The sequence below is a fragment of the Andrographis paniculata genome, unplaced genomic scaffold (assembly GCF_009805555.1).
Source record: "Andrographis paniculata isolate CXL003 unplaced genomic scaffold, ASM980555v1 Contig86END, whole genome shotgun sequence".
Taxonomy (NCBI): Eukaryota; Viridiplantae; Streptophyta; class Magnoliopsida; order Lamiales; family Acanthaceae; genus Andrographis; species Andrographis paniculata.
In genome coordinates, this window is record NW_026137624.1 from 1907636 (window position 1) to 1931053 (window position 23418).

Genomic DNA, 23418 nt, shown 5'->3' on the forward strand with positions numbered 1-23418 from the left:
CTTGTTTACGCGTTGATTACTTCCCGTTGGTCTACTTGCACTATTGCGATGACTAGGTGTTTCTGTTGAGAAAAGTCGCTTGCTTGTAGTGGAGGGAGCAGTCTTCGGCTGCGAGGACTGGGTCTCCGAGTGAGGAAGTGACGACGTGCCTCCCGGAGCCGGGAAATTCCACATGTTCGGGTAGAACAGAGGTTCACTCCGCTGTAGCATGTACTGCACCTGGGGAAAAGGCTGACTGAAACTCATAGTATAATGGCTAGGGAATGTTGTTTGTTGTGTCGCCATGATTCTCGGCCCATGGACATGCTGGAATGGATTGTGAGATTCAGATTGAACCCTGTTCCATGTCTCAGTCAGCTCTCCAAGGCCTTCGACTCTATCGCCATCAACCATACAATCATCTCCGTCATGGGACATTATTGAACACACTACAATAAGCCGTTCGTGTTCACTGCAAAATGGAGGGTAATAGTTACTCTAGGGCCATGCATCTTTAACATGATGTAATGGGATGCATAAATTCCAACCAAGTGAATATAAAGAAGCCCACGGAAGACCCCAGCTCCGTCAATTACATATAATCATATACAAATGCTAATGGTTCTACATGTGTGTAGCTACAACAAAATCAAATGCATTTTCGTGCAAACCACAACGTATATGAAACCCAACCATTCGAATAAAAATACTTATTTAATAACATATACGTCAATAATGTATTATAGTTGCAAGTCCGCTATAAAGCAGCCGATATCTTTGCAACGCCATCTAACAGTGTACAATACAACCACAAATTTGTGTTGACCTGAATTTACTCTGCTGTTTTTACAAAATTGAGTCCTTTAAACAAAAACTTCGGCCACTTTGAATGTGAAAATAAAGTGACGACAAACTTTGAGAGTTAAAACATGTACTATACGTTACTAAAATACAACCAGAAATCCGAACTTCATTTCTAACAAAATCGAAACTGCAAGATTGCAATATTGGATGTAATGGAACTTGGATGCGGGAAAGATACAACAGTAATTCACCATTTTTTTTTACTATAAATGTGGTAATTACGAATCTTGTTCTTGTCTAGATTTTAGATGATATAATTGAGCCCTACAATACATTAGATAACAGAGGAATTGGCTAAATTCATTGTATGGCAAAACATTAGTTAATTTTAAACCTAGAACACCAAACGAAAAAAAACTCACTGAATAAACTTCCGCAACCCTAAAAGAATCTTCTTGATTCGCCACTACCACTCCATAAATGGATAATCGAAATGCTCACAAAAAAAACCGTAATGCATCTATTAACATATTGGCGCCACTCCCACGCTAAAATACAAATTACTTCCCAATTTTTCCACTTTTCAATGAAATCGGTTGTACCACATCAAGAAATTATTATTGGAACTATTGAATTGCAACTTCTAAGATAAATTGGTTACCTTTATTTAGCCTTCTTCTGCAATAACTCTTCGATGGTAGGGATTTGATGATGAACCGCTTCCGAGAGCTAGTCTAGGTTATTTCCTAGACAGTGCGAACAAAGGTAATTTCTTCATTTACTGGAATGAGAGGAGAGGAAGAAAAGAGGTAGGAAAGGGAAAATATATAAATTAGATTTTACAGAGAGAAGAAAAAGCAAAAGCAAAAGAAAGAGAATGAAAGGTCACTCTTCTTCCCCCCTCGACGTGGCTTCACCTGCACCATATCTCTGTCGATGCGAGATCGAGAATTTAATGTCGAGAACACGGCCATTGCAGTTGATAAAAATAGACTCTCTGACAGGCCCACATTGAGAAAGCCCATTGACCAAGTCCAGAACTGAGCCGTTGTACGCGCTCTTAGAGAATTGGTATCCATTTGAAAAAGGAAATCCTAACTTTTCGAAAACAACAACGTAGGTCTTTGTTAGAGATGAGGGCTCGCTGGGTGACGGACGTGCCAAATGGGAAGAAATAAGTCTTCATGTTCTCCGGACTTTAAGCAACAAGACTACAAGACGATTTCATGTTTTCAAGGGTGATATATTTGTAATTCGAGAAAAAAAATCAATTTTGGTCTCAATATAACCAAAATGTAGCAATTTTAGTTTCAATATAAAAACTCTTAAATTTAATCATATTAGAAATAATTTCAACAATTTTGGTCTCACCGTTAAAAATTTAGTGGAAATTGCTGACGTATACGTAATGAGGTTGACGTGACAGCTAACCTAGAAATAACACGTTTTGTACACGGTCATATTGTCACACGACCATGTACAATTATACATGGTTGTGTATCTTTCAATTTTTGTCTAAAATTTGATTTTTTTGTTTTATTTAAAAAAAATATTTTGAATTTAGAATAGTTGATCAAATAGAAAAGTTCAATAGTAATCCCAATATAATTAAAATGTATCAATTTTGATTTCAATATAAAAAATTCACCTAGTATGTTCTTTTGAAAAATTTTGTCTAAAATTTTATTATTTACCAAATTTTTTCCTCCCACAAACATCTAAAAACACGGGCTTTTTAAAAAAATGGTCTAAGTCAAACCACGTTTTAAAATTCTAGCCCTCAAAAGAGTTTTGAAAACTACTATATTTATATATTGTAGTAGTTTTCAAAACTCCTAAACTTTTAAGTTTAGAACTTTTTAAAACTTCTAAATTATTAAATATAGTAGTTTTCAAAACTACTACAAATATTTTTATTACAAATAACCTCATTCTCCTTCAATGTTTTCTTCTGCGCGATGCTGTAGAGTTTTCTGCGATTTTCTTTTGCCAATATCTGCCATTGCCGTTGGTGCCGCTCTTCTATGGTAATTGATTTTCAAACTTTTGTTCTCTTTCGTTCTATTTTGTTTTGATTGTTGGTTTGGAAAATATTGGTTGGCGGAGATTGTAATTTTTGTGTTTTGTTTGTTTTCATATAAATTTGTCTGAGTCTCACTTCTCTTTTCTTTAAAATCAACACCTCTTTTTATATCTCTGATTTCCTATCGATTTGTTGAAAAAGTTTGAAAGTTGCTTCAATACAGATTCATAAGGTATTATCTTATTATTTTTTTATTTTTTATTTTTTACTATTTCTTATTGTATAATCATATAATTTTCAGAATTTTTATTTATCATATTTAAATTTTTTATGGTATATATATTTTTTCTAATTTTTGTAATATTGCATATTCTATTCACTACAAAAAAAATAATATATTTGTAACGGAATTCCGTCCCTAAAGTTCACGTAGCTAACGTAATTTCGTTCCTAATTCCGTCTCTAATGTCATTAGTAACGGAAAAAGTAGATTTAGAGACAAAAATGTTTTGTTACAAAAATGATTTTTTCTTGTAGTGATTGCCATATTTATGTTTATACCATCTTATGTGAATGAATTTGCTCGAGTTTATGACAATTCTTTTCTTCATGATTTATAATTAGTTTTTTGTAATTATTTTTTTATGATCTACAAATACTCAATAGTGGACATCTATTGGCATCTACTGGGCATCTACAGATATCCAAAGGTTAGTGCATCAGTTGGTACAGGGACACATAAGCCTTTGATTTTATTAGTTCTTGGTATGAATAGGATGTGTGTGAAAAACTCCTGTAGTTGCTTGCTTATGAATGAGCATTATACAAGTAGGGGAAAACAGATTTTGATTTGAAAGAAAGATCAAAACAGACGACAGAGGAGGAAAATTTCAAGTTCACTGTAGTAGTTCAAAAGCATTTAAAAAAGAGAATCATAGGCTTTAAGCTAAACAACACAACTAGAAAATAAGATTCAAGTGTTATATTTTGAATGTAGTTTGGAAGTGTTATGTTTGAATGTAGTTTGGAAGTGCTTTGGTTGAGTTAATATAAGTTGTAGGAATTTATATTTGTGTTCAAGGGCTTTATTTGTTTTAACATAATAGGCTATGGATTTCAATATAAACATTATTTATATTTATATCTATACTAAATTAAAACCACATATATTTTTAACATATATGTTTAATTTGGAATGTCGACAGTGTTTTGTGATGTTTCCATATCGGGAGGGATTGCCTGGCCCCAATAACTATTGTCTACTTTATCTTCAATCTACACACCATTCTGAGCATATTTGGAATGGTGAATTAACCGATCATAAGTTTAGTCTTGTTTGTCCGGAAAGATATTGGACTAGTATATCTACATTATGTCATCCTAGGGTCCTCGAGATATTAAATCGTATTGGATTTTATGGAGTATATAGAGTTGGACATGTTAGACATGATTCTAGTCTTTTGACAGCATTAGTTGAGCGATGGCGTCCTGAAACACATACATTTCATTTCACATTTGGCTAGGCAACAATTACATTAGAAGATGTTGCTATGATATGTCAGTTACCCCTCGATGGTAAACCTGTTGTCAGTGATGCCACATCTCTTTCAAAGATTTGTATGGATTTGTTACAATTGTCTCTTGACCCAGAATATTTCAAGCATGGACCATGGATTTTGCACTCTACTTTAGAAGATCATTTGAAGAGTGTTGAGTTTCAAATCGATAATGATAGTCCCGAAGAAAAAGTAGAGTGTTGGGCACATTGATTTATGCTATTGATGATTATGGGTAGTATACTTCAGAATTCAGATGGTAGTAGGGTCCGGTTGATTTACTTGTCATATCTGCAGAAACTTGACCTTTCTGATAAGTATAGTTGGGTAAGTGCTTGTCTTACATGTCTATATCATAATCTCTGTTTAGCAATTATTGAAGTAAAAAGAAAAAAACTTAGTGGCCCCCTCACATTGTTGCAGGTATATTTATATAAATTGACATTTTAAATTTATTTAAGAACACTATTTTTGTTGTTTGAGTATTTTATTTTTTTTCTAGATTTGGGCATAGTCTCGATTAAATATGTTGGCTCCTCGAATTAAATCAATAAACTCTATTGTTGTCGATCCTCAAATGCTTGCTAATGGTGTAATGGTTTCTACTGCGCCTTACGGAGCTAGGTATTGTGATTTATACAAGTAGTTCTTAATTGAAATATTTTGTATTTTTAATCCTCAAACTGTATTTTGTATTATAGATGGGCTCGGGGTAAACATGATTTTACTCCCACTGTTCATGGTTGTGTGGCTGCTATACATGACATTCTTGATCATGAAGGAAATGGACAGGTATTTTAATAACATTTCAATAATTATATAACTCTTATGTTATAATTTTTTAATATAAATATATTATATTTTTGGTGCAGTTTAATTGGCGGCCTTACGAGCCCAATTATACGATAGTTTACCACATTCTTGTCCTTCAACTTTATTCCGTTACCAAGGACCTTTGTTATATGAGCAATGTATTGAACATCATTTCATAGATAGAGTGCTTCCGCAACTGGGCTTAGTTCAACATATTCCAAATAACCCACCAGTGGTAGAGGATAGGAATACTCATAGTTCTTCTCAGGGATCCGACACAAAGAATTGGTTGAAAACTTATAAGATATATATTCAACAATGGAATCAACCTAATTTAGTGAATGGGCAGTCGGCCTTGCATGATATACCTCATATTCCAAAATATTTGCAATGGTTTAGAATACATTCGAGACGGTTTATCAACAATCCAGAGTTGCGTACACGGGCTGGTTATCTGACTGGACTACCATCTTACAATCATTTTGCAGAATTTTAGTTCTCTTATTCCTTATACATTTAAATACATCCTAATTATTTATTCATTGTGCATATGATATTTGGTGTAGGTGAACAATTAAGGCGTTGTACACAGGTAGGAGACCTCAATCTTGTACAAAATGTCATTGATATTGCAGATGATTGAGCTAATTGGATAGTTGAGTCGTACGAAACTACTTTCGTACATGGTGATGAGCCTCAACTAAGTCCTGAGTTGTATATTCTTGTTGATTCTATTGATGTACATGAGACTAGTGGTATACGTGAAAGTTCACCGTCATTGGCTTTAGGAGCGGATAATATGCAATCACAGGAAGATGAGGTCTTTCATAACTCTCCCACTGGTACGAATACTGGTGAAGTTTTCCATTCTGTATGTCAATCATCCAAGCCTAAAACTCAACGAATTTTCCGTAGAAGTACTCGCCAAAGTCATCCTCCAGATTGTGGCACTGGTGGTCACAAAGGACATCGATGATGTAAGTATAATTTCATTTGTTCTTTTCTTTAATTTGTTATAATAAAGCGTATTCCATTTGAACTTTCTGGTAGTTCGATTGCTGCCGATGACTGCAACACCATCTGTTTGGTTGAAGCTTTTTATATCGAATGTGGCATTGGTTTTTAGTGCTTACATGTTGATATTACTGTTGGAAACTAGGGTATAGTTGCAACTGATGCATGGTTGATATGTTTGATTGAAAATTTAGGTATGTGAGTTGCTGCCGTCAGATGTTGTGTATTTGTATTTTGGGAAGAATTGGTTAGTGTGGCTGTTGGTGTTATTTAATTGCTAAGTTTCTCACATCAGGTTAATTGTGGTAGTTTGGCATTCCCTTTTTGTATTTTTATTCAATTACAACCTATGATATTGATTTCTATTATGGATTATTATGCAGTATGTCATCAAGCAGCATGTATACCTCAAACCTTAACTATGAAATGAAATATAACAGAAACAAAAAAAAAAAAAAAATAGAACATGCAGGTCAGTAATGTTCTGTGGTATAAACAAAACATGCAGGTCAGTAAGCAATGGAAACTTCAATGTACCAACATTATATGTAAGCTAATAAAATGACTGGCTACAAATCAAAAACTCTTCTATGCGGTCGAAGCAGCTTATGTAGCCTTTTGCATCTGATCATTTGGGCATGCCTTCGAAAGACAACCGAGCTTCAAGGAACCAAGCATTACATTATTATTTACAGTTAACTATGCAAATTATAACCAATGAGACTTTGTAATATAAAGTTCTCGAATACCTCCATGTTTGTTTTTGCTTCAATAAAATTCGGCCTTGAATCCTTATGTTGCAATAAAATCACTTGCATCCTACCTGTTTCTTTATGAACGTATTAAACAAATACAAAATATTCTAACTATCTTAGATAAAACTTTTTTCAGATGAGAAAAAATTCATTAAAAATAAATAAATAATAATAATTGTATTTATTGTAAATCAATACATTCATTTAGATAAAATAATAATAATAATAATAATTTTAATAACTTAAATATAATTTATACAATAAAAATATAATAAAAAAATTATATAAACAATACATAAAATTTTTCGAATTTGGTTGTTGTTAGAGATAGTTCGTTATGACATACCAAATTTAAGACCACATCGCATACGTACGGTACAAAATTTTTTGTATGATATTTTACCGTACCGTACAAATATTTTGGTATACCGAATTTGCAAATAAAAAATACTGAATAACGAAAATAACATGCATACTCGTAAAAAAAAAATACCGAAAAAATTTTAAAATTTCGATACAATATGACTTTTTTCTATTCTTTATTTTTTTGAACAAAAAAAAATCAATATCAAATTTCATTTTTAATTAATTTTTCAGCCATAAATTTTCAAATCAAACATCAAATTTTATTATATATTACATTAAAATTTAATTTTAAAATTAAATGAATATTTATTTATATAATATTAAATATTTATTATTTTTATTATTCAAAATTTTAGCCCAACTTCTAAATTTACAATTAAAAAATAATAAAACTAAAGATATTAGTAAGTTAATAAAATATAGTTAAGTTTTCTTTAATTAGAAGTATTAGTTATTAATTATTACTAAAATAGGAAAATGGACTAATTTCATGGGACGGCTAAAAAAGAAAAAGTGGACTAATTTTGTGGGACGGATGGAGTATTACTTATGATTTAAAAAAAAAAAAACATAATATATTTTTACCTTAATTTGCATGTGCTTGTCGCCTTGCTTGTTTCTGGCCACGATCCATTTCATTCCGAATACGTGTGGTGAGATCACGTCCTCTTCTCTTAATTTTACGTCACAAAGGATTATGCACCAACTTAAATGAGGCTGATTCCCAAAGTGACTTATCCGGATATGCATGGAAAGGGACGATGTATGTGTTTATCCATGAATCAATCGAATAATAGTCACGCACATATCGCTTTCCATTCAAATGGAACATACGACATGTATCTAAAACGTGTGAACATGGCACCCCATCTAACGCCCATCTACAACATGAGCAAAAATCTCTTTTGATTGAAACAATATGTTCCTTTGATCTCTGGCCAATACTGTCTAGTGTAAACACACTTTTGCCTCATATTCATCCTCATTTATCACCACACCCATATTTTTTCGGCTCTTCCACTCCGAGTCTATATATCTTGTTCTTGCCCAAGGTGACCATTCATAGCCGGATTCTTGTTTATCTCGAGCATCATGCAACCGCTTAACAAAAAATGAAACCATACGATCGTATGTCAACTGTACTAGAGCAGTGATCGGTAGTCGCCGTGCCCCTTTTAATACACCATTAATGCATTCCAGCAAATTGGTTGTTATTATACCATGTCGCCACCCTTCGTCATATGCAATGGCCCATTTGCTCTTGTCAATTATGTTAAGCCAATCATAAGCTGCTTGATTTAGAAGTTGAATGGCCGCCATTGTTTCATTAAACTCCAATTGATCAATGGATGCCCTTGCCTTCTAACACATATCCTTCAGTCTTACATCTTTAACGTATTGGTTGAAGTTGGAACATACATGTCTAAGGCAAAATCGATGTCGGCCACGAGAAGGGTGGAAAGCATGAATACGCTTAACTACACTTGTTATCCCAACATGTCTATCAGATATGAGACACGTGTGATACCGATCCTGCACAATATATCTACATATAAAATACAAAAATTTATGTTATTGACAAATATTTCAAAAATTATGAATTACAAACTTATTAGAATGTCATACCTGCTTACTAACTGAAGAAACCATAACCAAGATTCAGTATTTTCTGTATCAACAATGGCAAATGCTAATGGCAGCACATGGTGGTTAGCATCTATAGTAGCGGAAATCAATATCACATGCTTGTATTTTTCATATAAATAAGTTCCATCCACACTAATCACATTACGACAATGGCGATAAGCTTCAATGCAAGGTCCAAATGCTCAAAACACATTGTCAAGTGTGCACTCTTCTTGATGTGCCGTTTCTACATGTGACTACTCAACAATAGTATTTGATACATACTTTTGAAGAGTTTCCATATAAGTTGGGAGTTCTTGCACTGAACTCTCCCATGTCCTATAAACATCTGCAATAGCCCTTTTCAAGCCATGCCAGGCCTTTGAATAAGAAATATCAAACCCAAATTCTATCTTCACCGTTCTCTCCACATTTTCTAACTCATATGCCGGGTTTCTTCTTACAAAATCTTTTAGTAAATTTGTTATCATGTTAACATCCAAGTTTCGGTGTCCCAACGATACATCATCTGGGATACACATGTGGTCGGGCATCACTGTAATTAACTGCCAACATTCTAAATGTGGTTTATATGATGCAGTCACACCCGACCCGCAACCATTTTTTCCATAGTGCTTACACTTTACTCTGAAGACCGTACGATTGCTCTTTGTCACAGTATATTTCCTCCCAACCACACGAATTGAATAATCCTTAACGGCCATTTGCATATGTTTTTTATCTTTGAATACCATCCCAAAAATAAGAGCACCGCTACTTTTTGTGTAAACATCCTATCTACGATTGAGAATGCCATATGTATCTTGTTCAAACTCCTCCTCTCGCAACTTCTGAAAATATTCAATCGATTGAGATTCATTCTGACTGCCTGAATGTAGAATTGTACCTGATTTAGGAGATCCCGATGGCCCTGACTCTTTCCATAATGCAGTAGCATCCACAATCCCTTTTTCACAATTTTCATATATCTCCATTTCATCATCTGAGTATGAAATTGATTCTGATTCACTAGATTTATCTTCTCCAACTCCTTGACAATCTGCATCTAATATGTGTATATCATCGTCTGTTTGCTCAAGCCTTGTGTTGGGATTCACATATGTTATCTTTACAACCGCACTTGTTTCATTAAGTTGAAATTCAACAAACAACTCCAAACATCGATAACTATTTTCTGGATTTAAAAAGTGCTGCAGATTGAAGCCATTAATAGTAATAAGCCTCATTCTCTTATTATCTTGTTCATTCGTCCAACTATAAGGCATTTTCAAAATCAGAGAGTATTGCATCCGGTTTTTTCCAGTCAAATTGTAAATCAAACTTTCTAAATCTTCAAATGTACTATCTCGCCGAACAGCTGTCATACACTGTGGATCACAATCATATTCTATTGTATCTGACTTTTGTATAATGTTACCATCCCAATATAGAGAATATCAATATTGCTCTGGCCACTACTCGTCATCTGTTTCTGTAAAAAAAAAAATATTAAATAAATACTAATAAGAATAAAATTAATATATTATAAAAATAAGCTATATATAAAAATATTAAAATAAGAAATAGACATAAATACATTATGCATTTAAATAATATATCAATATAAACCTTACAAATAATACCAAAAAACACCTAAGATGTTATAAAATTACAAAAAAAAAAAAAACACAACAATCACTAAACAATAAATACCTGAAAATACAACGCAAAACAGAATATTGCCTACCAACAATATAAAACAAAATATTATATGAAAACTATAAAATAATTTAGTCAAACAAATAATACTTGAAAATGTCTCTCTTCAGCAAAAGTTTTGTTTCAGGAATGAACAAGAACGAAGCATAGCATAGAAAGATTGGAATGCAACAAAATCGTGGACTAAATTAAGATTACAAATATAAAAGTTCTCAAAACTCCTATAATAAAAAATATAAGAGTTTTTATAACTACTTTTCATAAAAAAAGTTTTTAAAACTCTTACATTATCAATTATAGTAGTTTTGAGAACTTCTATAATTTTCCTACTATTTTTTATATTTTAGGTGTTTTGAAAAGGTATATAATTTTAGATCCAAAGAGTTTTGAAAACTACTAGTACAATATATAAATATAGTAGTTTTGAAAACTCGTTTGAAGACTAGAATTTTAAATGGGAATTGACTTACGCCATTTTTTTTTAAAGCCCTAAAAACACCCTATGTTTTTTATTTTTTATACTCCCTCCGTCCCGCATACCATGTCCACGTTGCCGTTTCTGTCCGTTCCACATACCATGTCACTTTCCTTTTTTGGAAAATGTTTATACACTTTAATTTCATTTTAAACTTTTTAATTTTTTTTAAAATTTTAATTAAACTAATTAGTTATCTTAATCTTAATTTATAATTATTTATATTATAAGATAATTATTTTCACAAATATATTTTTAATTATCTACTAATTACACTCTTCATTAAATATTGTGTAGTGTAGCAGACACGATGTATGAAACGGAGATAATGTTATATTAAAAAATTAATTTTACATCCCAATACAATTTAAAATTTTTTTAACATAGACGTGTATCCATAGTATGTGTTATTGTCGGTAGCCATATTAACTCGGTTAAGTCCAACAATTTAAGTTAGTATTTTTACGAGTGTCACTCAAATTATTTGATAGTATTATTTATAATTAAACTAAGATTAATAAATTTTTCATATTAAAATCAAAATTGATTTTTTTTTTAATTATTATTTACTGATTATATTTATTTTACCTTTCCGGAATACGGGCACTATATTTTCAATACGTTGTACCGAGCGAGTTAATTATAATTACATACAATTCACTTCTCTTTTTCTTCTTCTCCGGCGAAGTCCGCTGCCGGCAGCCGCTGAATTCCCGGTGAGTTTTTCTTTTCCCTATCTTAACTTCTCTGTAGTCGGTCGACGACACGGATCTGTGGCGTTCTCACGAAGACGAACGAATATCCTCAAGGAAAGCAGTTGAAGGACGCCGGAGTCGGGAAATCGCCTTCGTCCCATTGCGTGAGCTTCGAACGTCCAAAACCTACCGATCCAAATCCTCGATTCGAAGTTCAACTGGAGTGGGAGATGAGTGATCGGTAGGTGGAGAATTATTTTTGTGTAAACGTGGAGTATTACTGTTTTTTAAAGCTTATATTGGGTTTTGGGTACAAAAATAAACTACAAAAACAAACTTACAAGTTATAACTACTTATATCCCTTCGTCGCCTTCAAAATCCACCAACCCTACTTCGCGCTTCATCTACCACCATTTTCTGGTAAGCTTTCTCACTTCCAATCCACCATTTGTTTTGAATTTCTGCTTTTTTTTTTGAATTGTTCCTACCCTCGTTTGCAATTAATCTGATTTAATGATCTGTTGGACGGATTGGTTTGAGGTGTTGCAATTTGATATCTGTTTGCTTTTTTTTTTAGTTAATTTTCTTGGCTTTATTTTTGCTAGTTATTCGGCGTTTGTTCTTTTTAAATTTGACTGTACCATTTAGATCACGGCGTTTTCATTGAAGATTTAGAGAATAATTGATTTATCCAAGTTTGAGTATTGCTATTATATGAAGAAATGATGGAATTCCTACTAGGGTTTATCATTTTGAAGGGAATAGAACTTTAAATGCTCATTCAATGGTGTTTTTGATTCAGATCTTAGTATCAGTTCACTGAATATGTTTGCCTGAGCATTGTTCTGGATGGTTTTCCGTAGAATTTCGGTTCCCGAGGTTCCTTTTCTTTAGATCTGGTTTGCTATGCAACGATTTTCGAATTGAATTTGTTATTTGCGTGAATTGATTTAGGGTTGGCAACTGCAAGAATGACATTGAGAAGGTTCTGTCATTCGTGGAGATTTAGTTTATTGGTTGATGGGACTTGAGGAAGCCCCTAGCTGAATATAGTTCAGATTTTCTTAAAGATTCTTATTGGTGGCTGCATTTTGATTTTTGTTCCTGAAGAATGAGAAAAATGTTTTGGAGGGAGAGGGAAAGGGAGAGCAAAGAACAAAATGGTGGACCTCCTGTTGGGCAGGTCAGAGTGCTTCTTGTTGGGGACTCAGGTAACTTCTGATCGAGATATCTTATGGTTCTTCATGATCGTTTTGTCATTTGTTTTTTCTTGTCTGAGTTGTTTTTAGATAATGATTTGAATATTTTCATTTCTTGAAGATGCTTAAGGATATTATTTTAGTGTAGAATTGTCACTTTGAGATTCAAACAACTAACAGCTATGTTTCTGTAATGAAGTGTGTGGATCATCTAGATAAGGTCAGATTTTTGGTTGACTCTGTGATTGAGACAATGACACTAATATGCCCTTGTTATTCTTCAAGAGAAAGAATGTCGGATGAGGATTGGGATCATTATATTGATTTTCATTGGCATGAGTTATGACTTATGGGGACAAACAACGGTCATGGTCTTATTGGATCTGATTAAAACCTAGTCATAACATTGCGTGAGGACAGTCAACAATAATGGCTTTCATGAGTTTATATGAATAAATACAAATGGAAGGAGATTAATCACTGTAGTCTATGTAGACAAAGAATGCAAGAGATAACAGTTGAGTAACTGTATAATAGATGGTTTAGAGTAATATAAGTAGTTTATAGTTTCCAATGGAGTGTTGTATGCCTTCTCAGAGCTATGATGTGTAAAGTCTTTTATGTATTAATTTAGTTTTGTGGCATGGCACACACATTGCACCGTTTGGCATAGTGTGAGAGTAACATGGATGTTGAGTTAACATATCCCATGTTCCATCATCCATGGTGTTTGCCGTAGTGAGCTATGATTTGGTATTGGTCTAGTCTATGAATGATATGGTCCATCCTTGCTGTTTAACCTATGGGTTAATTATATATATTTCCAGCAGGGTTCGTGGTTTTAAAAAGAAAAAAACTGAGAAAAGTAAATATGCAAATAACCCTTCATATTTACTAAATGTGCAAGAAATTGTGTTAGGAGGTAAATTGGATAATGTTTTGAGAAATATAACAGGATTATTTGCATATGTACATATATTTCATCAAGTTTTTATTTTTTGAGAAATGTGAATTTCGTAGGAGGAAATTTATGTTTAACCCTTTAACAAGCATACAGCTTATTATGTTTGTGCATAACAATGCTGACTGAATTCCCCAAATTTCCATCTTAATAATTTGGATTACGATCAACCAACTCCTTGCTAAATAGATTGGGGTCAATGAGCACCTTTATCAAACGGGTTCTGTTTAATTTTTGCTTAAAATCAACTATCACTATGTGAAGTTGTATTGTATAAGCGAGTTTACCAGATTGAAATGAGCCATGTGTCATCTGCAATAATATTTTTGTGATTAACTAGCAAACTGCTGTTTTAGTCTTCTACTTCAATCATGTAGCTACATTGCACGCCCTTTGGGTTGATTTCTATTTTGATATTGTTATTGCAAGGCTTCAAAATATCTGATGAGTGAACTTCTAAGTTTTTTTCCCCCTTCATATTAATATATATATATATATATTTAAAATATTATTTTGTGTGCTGTTGTGGCTTCTTATAACCTAAGCCTCTCTACTGGCTTTTTGTGGTAGTAAGTTATATGTTCTCTCATATGTCTAATAGTTTAGTACTTTAGTTAACAACAGTTTTAAATGATATTATAAGGTTACATATTTATTCGAATCCTTGGCCAGGTGTGGGGAAAACTTCTATTGTTCATCTGATAATGAAAGGCTCTTCCATTGCTCGACCTCCTCAAACAGTTGGTTGTACTGTTAGTGTCAAGGTAGGTTTCTATTGATTTTTCATAAGAATAAGTCAGAGCTACTCTTATAAATTCGGCATGACCACTTGTGTTGATTTGCAGCATATAACTTATGGAAGTTCTGGTAGCTCATCAAGCAACATCAATGGCGATAATGAGAGAGATTTTTTTGTTGAACTCTGGGACATATCTGGACATGAGCGCTATAAAGATTGTCGGTCTCTGTTCTATTCTCAAATCAATGGTCAGTAATCATTGGGTTTTTCATCTTCTAGATTTTTACTTTTTATTTTTTTAACATAGCATGGATAATGAGCAAAACATTTTGGTAATTATGTAGATCTCATTTCATGGTGCATATCTTTTGGCATTAAGTATGTCGTGACTGTTCTTAACTGATATGCACCTGAGTTACTCATCCACTGATATAAAACAGCTGAGTCTTCTCTTACTGAATAACTATATTTCAACTAGAGCTAGTTAAATTGTTTCATATATTTCAAGTTTAATATTGTTGAAATTTGTTTTTGTTATTCTTGAGATTCATGGTTGTGAGTCGAAATCTTTCGCATCTGGCTTTAGGGGTTATGTTTGTTCATGATCTTTCTCAAAGAAGGACAAAAACCAGCTTACAGAAGTGGGCTGCTGAAATCGCAGCAAATGGGACATTCTCAGCTCCTTTAGCATCTGGAGGCCCAGGGGGGCTTCCAGTTCCCTATATTGTTATTGGTAACAAAGCAGATATTGCTTCAAAAGACGGGACACGAGGAAGCAGTGGTAATCTTGTTGATGTCGCTCGTCAATGGGTTGAGAAACAGGGTTTACTTCCATCAAGTGAGGAACTTCCGCTAACTGAGAGTTTCCCTACTGGTGGAGGCCTTCTGGCAGTAAGTTTAGTTTTTGAACATGTTTAACTAGTTCTTAACTTATGTTGTACATACGAATGAACTGCTTAGCTTTGCAATACCACATTATTTGAAACTTTTGGACTTGCCTTGCATCATTTATACATAACATACATATTTTGATTTTATGAGAAATAATGATACTGTAGGTGCTTAACTGAGGATCTTATTGCCGTATTGTAATCTGGGTTTGGAGCCTTACTCGAGTTTGATGAGTCGGTTTGCATACTTATGTACCTTAATGTACATGTTCTTTGGCTTGTATAATTTATTTATTTCTATATTGGAATTTTCCAGTATATAGAGAAAAATAAGCACTTTTGAGATTCAAACCTTGAAGATTATAAGTAGATCAATCCAATCATGGCTTAGGAATGAATTAAGGAAGATCAATATAGGTATGAAGCACCTAGTTTATTGAATCACTATAAGTTATGAAAATTTGGTAAAGAAGCAAGGTTGCTTCTCTTGGTGCTTGGTTCAGGTTCATAGCTGAAAGTGAAATGGTATTATGCTAATTGTATTTTATTTGATGAATAAATTTTATTTTATTTTTCAGGCTGCAAAAGATGCCAGATATGACAAGGAAGCAGTTTTGAAATTTTTTAGAATGGTCTGTGTATGACTTCAAGGTCATGCTTTAAATTATCTTGGGAGCACAGTTCTAATGAGTTTGATGTTGTTTTTAGTTGATCAGGAGGAGATACTTTTCAGATGAATTGCCTGGTGCCAGCCCTTGGTCTTCCCAAGTTAATCGCCCATTGTTTCAATCGAGTGAAATTATAAGTGATGATGAGCAGTCGTATAAAAGTTCAAGGTATGATATGCGACATACAAATAGCTTATTAACTTCTGGCCATTATCTGTTTTGGATTTTCTGAAATAGATGTTGCATTTTATTATTAGCAACAAAGACAGTGCCTAGCAAATGACCTTGCCGGTGATACCCATAATTACTGAATAAGTCTTTCGAAGTTTTCGAACTAAACTTCTTTGATTGCATGCACTTTACTTGAGCTAGAGTAAGGATTTGTTTGGTTTTGATTTGAAATCATATTTAAATAGTATTTTGATGTGATATTTTGTGAAAAGAAATAATGTATTTTTATTAAAAACCCTGCAAGCAAGCTGAATAGTGGTGATTTTGGTTTGGAATTTAAACCAATACACCCTAACATTTTCACAAAACTACTTTCATTTATCAATTGATAGTTTGCTAATCACTCCCTCTAAAATGTAAGATATTTAAAAACCCATTTTATGAAAAGATTGTAAAGTATATGCCTATAGTTTTGTAGAAACACCAAAAAATCTTTTATCTATTTATTCAAAAAAAAAAAACTATCAAAAAACATATCTGAGTTAATGTGTACTTATTTTGATTTAGTGGGGATTCTTCCTTACCTTTGTGGTTCATGCTAAAGTTTTTCGTCTTCGTAGATCCGTGTAAAGATTAAAACAAAGCCCTTGTTGGTTCAGCAAACTTAATCGAGTTATTTTGATATATGGGATGTAGAGGTGCAAATACGGATTTGCATTTGGACTCTTCCGAAAAGCCTTATTTTGTGAGGAGTTAGTCATTAGAACAAATGATTTTTTCTTTTATTTTTCTGATGTTGGACTTGAGTTTATTCTTCTTCCAACAAGAGTGTTGCCAACAAATACGAAGGCCCGGTCTATCTTTATGATTGTGAAATGTGAGAGGACCAAATCAAATTAACATGGAACTTTATTTAAAGCATGAAATATAGAATGATACAAATTGAATAATTCCTGCAATTTTATCACTTAATTACTATGTCTAATTTTTGTCTTGTGTTACAGTTTAAGCGGTGACGGATACAAGCACAACGTGCTTCCTCCCCTTCCGGCACAGCGGAACTTGACGCCGCCCCCAACACTGTACCCGCAGCAACCCATGTCAACCCCCAGCAACAATTACAACGTCCCGAGATTCAGCTACAACAGCTCCCAGGATGTGGCTGGTGCGAGATCGAAACGTCTGGATATCAACGTGTAGGTGTAATCCGAATATTATGCATTGCTTGGTTGCATACATGTTGAGAGTGACCGACCGATCAATGATGAACGGATTTAATACCGAAACGAGGTAGCATTTACTCTCATTCTATTTTGATTGCCTGGGCTGGGGCGTGCTTTAGCTTGGTTAACAAAGTAGCGCCCATGCAACTCTATAATCATTAAAAAAAGTTGTGGTGATTAGTTTGTATGATTCACAGCTTCCATTTCCATGTGTTTAGCTAGGCTGGAAAAAAAATACTGAAATGTCGTAAATATTTTATCCATATCAAAATTTTGGTATTATGTAAAATTTGGTATAAGGCAATTATATGTAATTTTGGCATTTTTCGGTAATATACGATGCTCCATTCCTTTCAATTCAAAGTATTTTAGAAAAAATAATTTTATATTAATATCAAAATATTACTACAAAATTCCAAAGAGCTCATTTTGATCAAAAGGGATTGAGGAGTATTGATTATCGTATATCATTCCAATATTTTTTCAATATTTTAGTATTCAGTACATTGACTTTTATAAATAATTTGATGTATTAACATCAAAATTAGTACTTTTTTTTTTTTTCTCTAATCTTGTAAAATTACTTTTTAGAGGTTGTTTAGTACAGATAAATAAAGTCAGAAAAATAGAAATTGCTGCATTTCTCTTTTGTTGGGTTAAACAAGATAATTGAAAGTTGAGAAATAAATTATTTTTTAATTTTATAAAACATCACATTTAGCTTATTATTCAAATATTTTATTTTTTAAAAAAATTACACTAAAATCTGAAATTTTCGATATAAACGGTGTATACCGGTATCGTACCAAAAGTTTATTTTTGTCATACAGAAAAATTCGGTATGATATCGGCATTATCAGTATTTTCTGTATGATACGGTGTGTCATCCGTAGAGACACTTTGATATTGGTATATATTATTTGACATATTGAATTTTGATATATTAACTTTTTAGTATGATAACGGGTTGTGCTATTGGAGGGTCAAGATTGAATAAGGTTATTGTTGAAAATAGATTTATTTGTTTTTGGGATTTGGTTAATGTTGTATGTAGATAGGCTAATTAATGAGGATATTGATGAACAGAGGCCGTCCAATTTGTCTTTAGTCCAATCAAATAAGAAGATACTCAAAATTAATCAATTCAATTAAGACACAGGAAAAAGTGATCGAGATTGATAGAGTTGCTGGTCCCCATGTAATGGAATAACAAAATTTGATTGTAACAAACTTAGTGGAGGTGAAGAGAAATAGAGGAGCAAAAAGATTTCATTATTGATTGAATTTGTTAGATGATTATATATGTAAGTAAGAAAATATAATAAGGGTGTGGAACATTCCGGTTGCGTCGAAAGAGAAAAAGAGAGAGATTATTGAACATTGAGAGAGTGAATACAGGAGATAGCTTTTGAGTTGGGGAAAACAATCAAGAAATGAATGTGTTGATTTTTTGAGGTGTGTAAGTCGATTGTATCCATATATTCTTGTGCTTCAATGGTTTCGATAGTAAATTTCGTCTGGGTTGGAACCCCCACTAGTTAGAGCCGAACTGAGTTATCAATTGTTTTGTATTTTTCGTTCTTGTCGTCACCAGTACGTGCCTTCGTAGTTCAATCATCCAGCAAACAAGCCGCATGTGTTGATTGAATTTGCATATTTGATTTTGAAAGTAAGTTGTTCTTGCTGCTGTGTGACTTAAACGAAATTTGGGGCCAATAGTTATTATAGTTATAATGACACCGAAACAATTTAATTATGTATTTTTATAAGAGCTGCAAAAAACTGACACGACACGATAATTCAATATGAATTCGACACGAAATAATTGGGTTTGAGCCAAGGATTTCAATCCGATTATGTATACGGGTTGACACGAATCCGACATAATAATAAACAAGTCAAGTTAGGGTTGAGGCTCTTAATTCAAATCGGACACAACCCGATTATAATATATTAATATTAATTAATATATTTATTATATATGTAAAATAATTACTCCCTCCTAATTAACAAGTAATTAGAAAGTGTATCAGTAAAAAATACTTACTCCATAATATACTAAAAATATTTATAAATTAAGATTAAGATGACTAAATAGTTTAACTAAAATAAAAAATATAAATTATGAATTTTAAAATGTGATTAAAGTGTATAATTATATTTTCAATAAAAAAGAACGATTTAGGTGGGACGGACGGATATGGAAAGAGTAACAAATTAAGTGGGACGAAAAGAGTATAATTTAATAATTAGCTAAAGTATAAATTTAAACTAAGTTCAATTTTAAATAATTTAGCATAATTCTTTGTCACATTACATTAGAAGCAACAAACACTAATATAACAAGACAACATGACAAAAAATAATTGAATTTGAATTAAGTATTTTGACTTAATTATGTATACGAGTCAACACAGGTTAACACGAACCCGACACTATAATAAACGGGTTGAGTTAGGATTGAATTATTTAACCCGTTTAAAGTATTCACTCGGACAGGAACTCAATTCGAATCGACTCATTCCCGGCTCTAATTTTTTTCATGCTTTATATAGTGTGTTTTTATTACTTCTTTTGTCATTATAATTTATTTTCACTTTTCTTTTTTATTGCATCTTTTTTTTTATATTAAAAAGATTTTTTTTTAATTTTTACCTATTTTCAGGGATCGATGGACACATTTCAATCTTGATAATGACAGAAATAGATGAGATAGTGAAGACCATTTTTGCTTGGGATTGAAAAAGGTGAATGAGAAGAAGTTAAACTTCATTTATTTTCTGAAGAGAATCAATGGAACTATATATATACATAGAGAATGTATAGATAGAATTCTCTAGAAGGGAATCCGTTGCAACTAAATAACCAATTTTACATGGGTCTATATACAAAAGAGAATGAACTGAGAAAAAGAGAAAAAACAGGCCCAAATGAATAAATAAAAAAGGAAGCCCAATTTTTTCATCTTCATCTTCTATCATCTTCTCTTCTCTTCTTCTGTAACAGAGATCTTCTTGCTTATACAATCTTGACAAGGATACTACAAAACATTTTTACTTGATACTGATCCGTATTAAACTATGTTGATTGTCAAATAACAATTTTGTCCTTAATGTTATACTAACTGTTGTCTTATTTATAATCAAATGATTTATATTATAACTAATTAATATCAACCAAACTCTTCTCATGATCTAAATATGATAAAATATTATGTTAAAAATTTTGATAGGTGTATATTTCTTTGATATATATATATATATATATTTTTTTTATAGTAAAAAAAATTCCTTTGTCCACTTCGAAATACTTTTTTAGAGTTTTGTAATAAATTTAAAAATAATACTAGTATTTTATTGATTAGTAGAAATATGTAAAATATGTTGATATTTTTGCCTTTTGATTTTATGTATAAATTAAATATATGTATAATGATATATTTATAATTTTAGTAAAAACTTTGAGTATTTTGGTATTGCTATATAATTACTTTTATTAAAATAGAAAAAAATATTTTTAAATGAGACAAACAAAAATTATAAAAAAAAAACTTTGAGTTAGGATAAAACGAATATTATTATTTTTTAATAAAAAACAATAATATCTTTTTTTTATGAAATTTCAAAAATAAAAAATAAAAATAAATTTGATTAACAAAAATAATACTCCCTCTATTCGTCTTTAAGGGTCACATTTACCTTTTGCGTCATTATACTTAACATTAAAAAATCCTTATATTTATATAATATTTTGTACAAATGTCATTCTATTAGTATTATAAGACACTAATGGAAGTATTTTTATAATTTGTTTTTTAAATTTGTACTACATATTGATATGATAATTAATATTCAAAAATCAACACGCAAAAAGTAAATGAGACCTTTAGAACCGCGTTGAGGTAGTATAATAAATAATACCCTTGTCCTGCCACATATGACTCATTTTTTTTGTCTGTCTCACAAAAGATCACTCATTTCTATTTTTTAATAAACACAAATTTTGTAAAAAATATATATAATTTGGATTTAAAATGGGTCATATTCTCTAAATGAGTTATTTGATTTTCTTTTCAGGCCGATTTGTTTTTCAACTTGAATTTGGATGACTTCTTTAATCCGAAGGGATTTAGTCTTCGGTTTGGCTTTGCCAAACATTGGAGGGATTCGGTCTCTGTGCGGGCAAATTTGATCATCGAATTTGGATATGAAGACTTCTTTTGATAGATTTAGAGCCTTGATCTTTTTGGAGGTGAAATTGGTACTCCAGTTTGGCTTTGCCGGACTTTGGAGGGCTTTGGTCTCTATGTAGGCGATTTTGATCCTCATCTTTGACTTTAGATGAATTTGGGACTTTGATCATTTTCGAGGTGGATTTGATGTTCCATAAAACTTTTTGCGGCATGTCCCTTTGACTTTTGGATCGAAAATGGTTGATGAATGCGCCGAACACCTTTAAGCTTTAGGATGACTTTTGGAGGCTCTTCCTTGGCTTTGACGGATTGTTTAATAGATTTTAGAGCTTTGATCATTCCTCTAACTTGCGCATGCGACGAAAAATATTAACTTCATCGATTTGTCAACTAAAATTGGATCATTTGTTCATATTGGTGACTTTTCGACTAAGGACACGAAGAATAATACAGAGAATTTAGATAAACTTACCCTTGCACGAGTTTTCTAATGAATTCCGATGTCTCAATTGAATTGACCAAGACTCTTATTTATAGGGGAAGGATGGCCTCGGCTTCCTTTTCGGATGATGCCACGTGGCGCATCCTAATTGGCCAACGGGAAGATTTTGTAATCCTTTATTTCTCGTTGGATGCCATTTTCCAGTTTTGAAGAATTTGATTGTGCACCTTCCTTTCTTGTCAAAATTTTTATATTTCTTTCTTTGGAAGATATTAATTTAAATATTTCATTTATTGATGAGATTAATTTACGTTGCCAAATTTATTATAGCTCTATTTATACACGTAATATTTGTACAATATCTTCCATAAGCAGATTTTTGCATTAATGGTTGATTTATTGTACAAATATTAACATATGTGCATAATTAAATATCTCATATTTATTTTATCGGAATTTTATTTTTTCCAATATATATGATATTTAATTTAATTTAGTGATTTAATTTTTAATAGCTACAAAATACCCTTTCGAGACTTGTCTAAGCTGACGCAAAGCGTTAAGTCTTGAATAAGTTTCGAAATATCAAGTCAGTCTATTTTTTTTGACCGAAATTCAATTATGGCTATCATTTTTTTTGTATTTTTTTAGTGAATATATTTTTTTTCAAAAAGCTTTTTTTTTTCAGATAAGGTGTTTTTTTTGTCGAAATAATTTTTTTTAAAGCCCGATTTATTGTTGTTTGAAATAAATTGAATTTGTTTGTTTTTATTAAACATTTATTCTCGTGTTTAAGGACTCTTTTAGAAAATTCATCCTCACTTTTAGGAGATTGTAGAAAGTTTATCCTCGTTTTTTGGAGATTGCAGAAAGTTTATCCCCATTTCCAGAAGATTACAGAAAGTTTATCTTCGTTTCTAACATATTGTAGAAAGTTTATCCTCGTTTCCAGGAGATTGTAGAAAGTTTATTCTCATTTCCAGGAGATTGGAGAAAGTATCCTCATTTCTAGGAGATTGGAGAAAGTTTATCCTCATTTCTAGGAGTGTTGATTTGATTCGAAAACCTTTTTTTTTTTTTTTTTTTCGGTGAAGGTTCAAAACATGA

General features: G+C 32.1%; 2 protein-coding genes across 8 annotated transcripts; one reads left to right on the plus strand and one right to left on the minus strand.

Annotated features, from left to right (window-relative positions):
* Nucleotides 1-8107: 8107 nt before the first annotated feature.
* LOC127242014 (uncharacterized) lies at nucleotides 8108-9661 on the minus strand. The gene is made up of 6 exons (XM_051261348.1): nucleotides 9584-9661; nucleotides 9222-9502; nucleotides 8937-9089; nucleotides 8730-8856; nucleotides 8274-8672; nucleotides 8108-8191 (listed from the first exon to the last, which is right to left on the minus strand). Exons 1-6 carry the CDS (start codon nucleotides 9659-9661, stop codon nucleotides 8108-8110), a joined length of 1122 nt encoding a protein of 373 aa, XP_051117305.1.
* A 2096-nt stretch (nucleotides 9662-11757) lies between these two features.
* On the plus strand, nucleotides 11758-18026 carry LOC127242200 (small GTPase LIP1-like). 7 transcript variants are annotated; one of them, XM_051261646.1, is made up of 9 exons: nucleotides 11767-11846; nucleotides 11940-12066; nucleotides 12937-13037; nucleotides 14659-14750; nucleotides 14832-14973; nucleotides 15312-15616; nucleotides 16194-16247; nucleotides 16324-16451; nucleotides 17459-18026. In XM_051261646.1, the coding sequence occupies exons 2-9, from the start codon at nucleotides 12056-12058 to the stop codon at nucleotides 17652-17654; spliced, it is 1029 nt and encodes a 342-aa protein (XP_051117603.1). In that variant the 5' UTR covers nucleotides 11767-11846; nucleotides 11940-12055; the 3' UTR covers nucleotides 17655-18026. The 7 variants fall into 7 exon arrangements, with proteins under 7 accessions (XP_051117605.1, XP_051117608.1, XP_051117606.1 ...); XM_051261650.1 differs by having other exon boundaries at nucleotides 11768-11846; nucleotides 11940-12246; nucleotides 12781-13037; XM_051261647.1 differs by having other exon boundaries at nucleotides 11777-11846; nucleotides 11948-12066.
* The last annotated feature ends 5392 nt before the right edge of the window (nucleotides 18027-23418 follow it).

Bases quoted from the DNA above. Each gene is read 5' to 3' on its own strand.
- LOC127242200 (XM_051261646.1), top strand. The intron at 16,248-16,323 runs GTCTGTGTATGA...TGTTGTTTTTAG, and splicing joins TTTTGAAATTTTTTAGAATG to TTGATCAGGAGGAGATACTT. The intron at 16,452-17,458 runs GTATGATATGCG...CTTGTGTTACAG, and splicing joins CAGTCGTATAAAAGTTCAAG to TTTAAGCGGTGACGGATACA.
- LOC127242014 (XM_051261348.1), bottom strand. From the start codon at position 9,661: ATGGCCGTTAAGGATTATTCAATTCGTGTGGTTGGGAGGAAATATACT. The intron at 8,857-8,936 runs GTATGACATTCT...TTTTATATGTAG, and splicing joins TTTCTTCAGTTAGTAAGCAG to ATATATTGTGCAGGATCGGT. The intron at 8,192-8,273 runs GTGTGTTTACAC...CTCATGTTGTAG, and splicing joins AGGATGAATATGAGGCAAAA to ATGGGCGTTAGATGGGGTGC.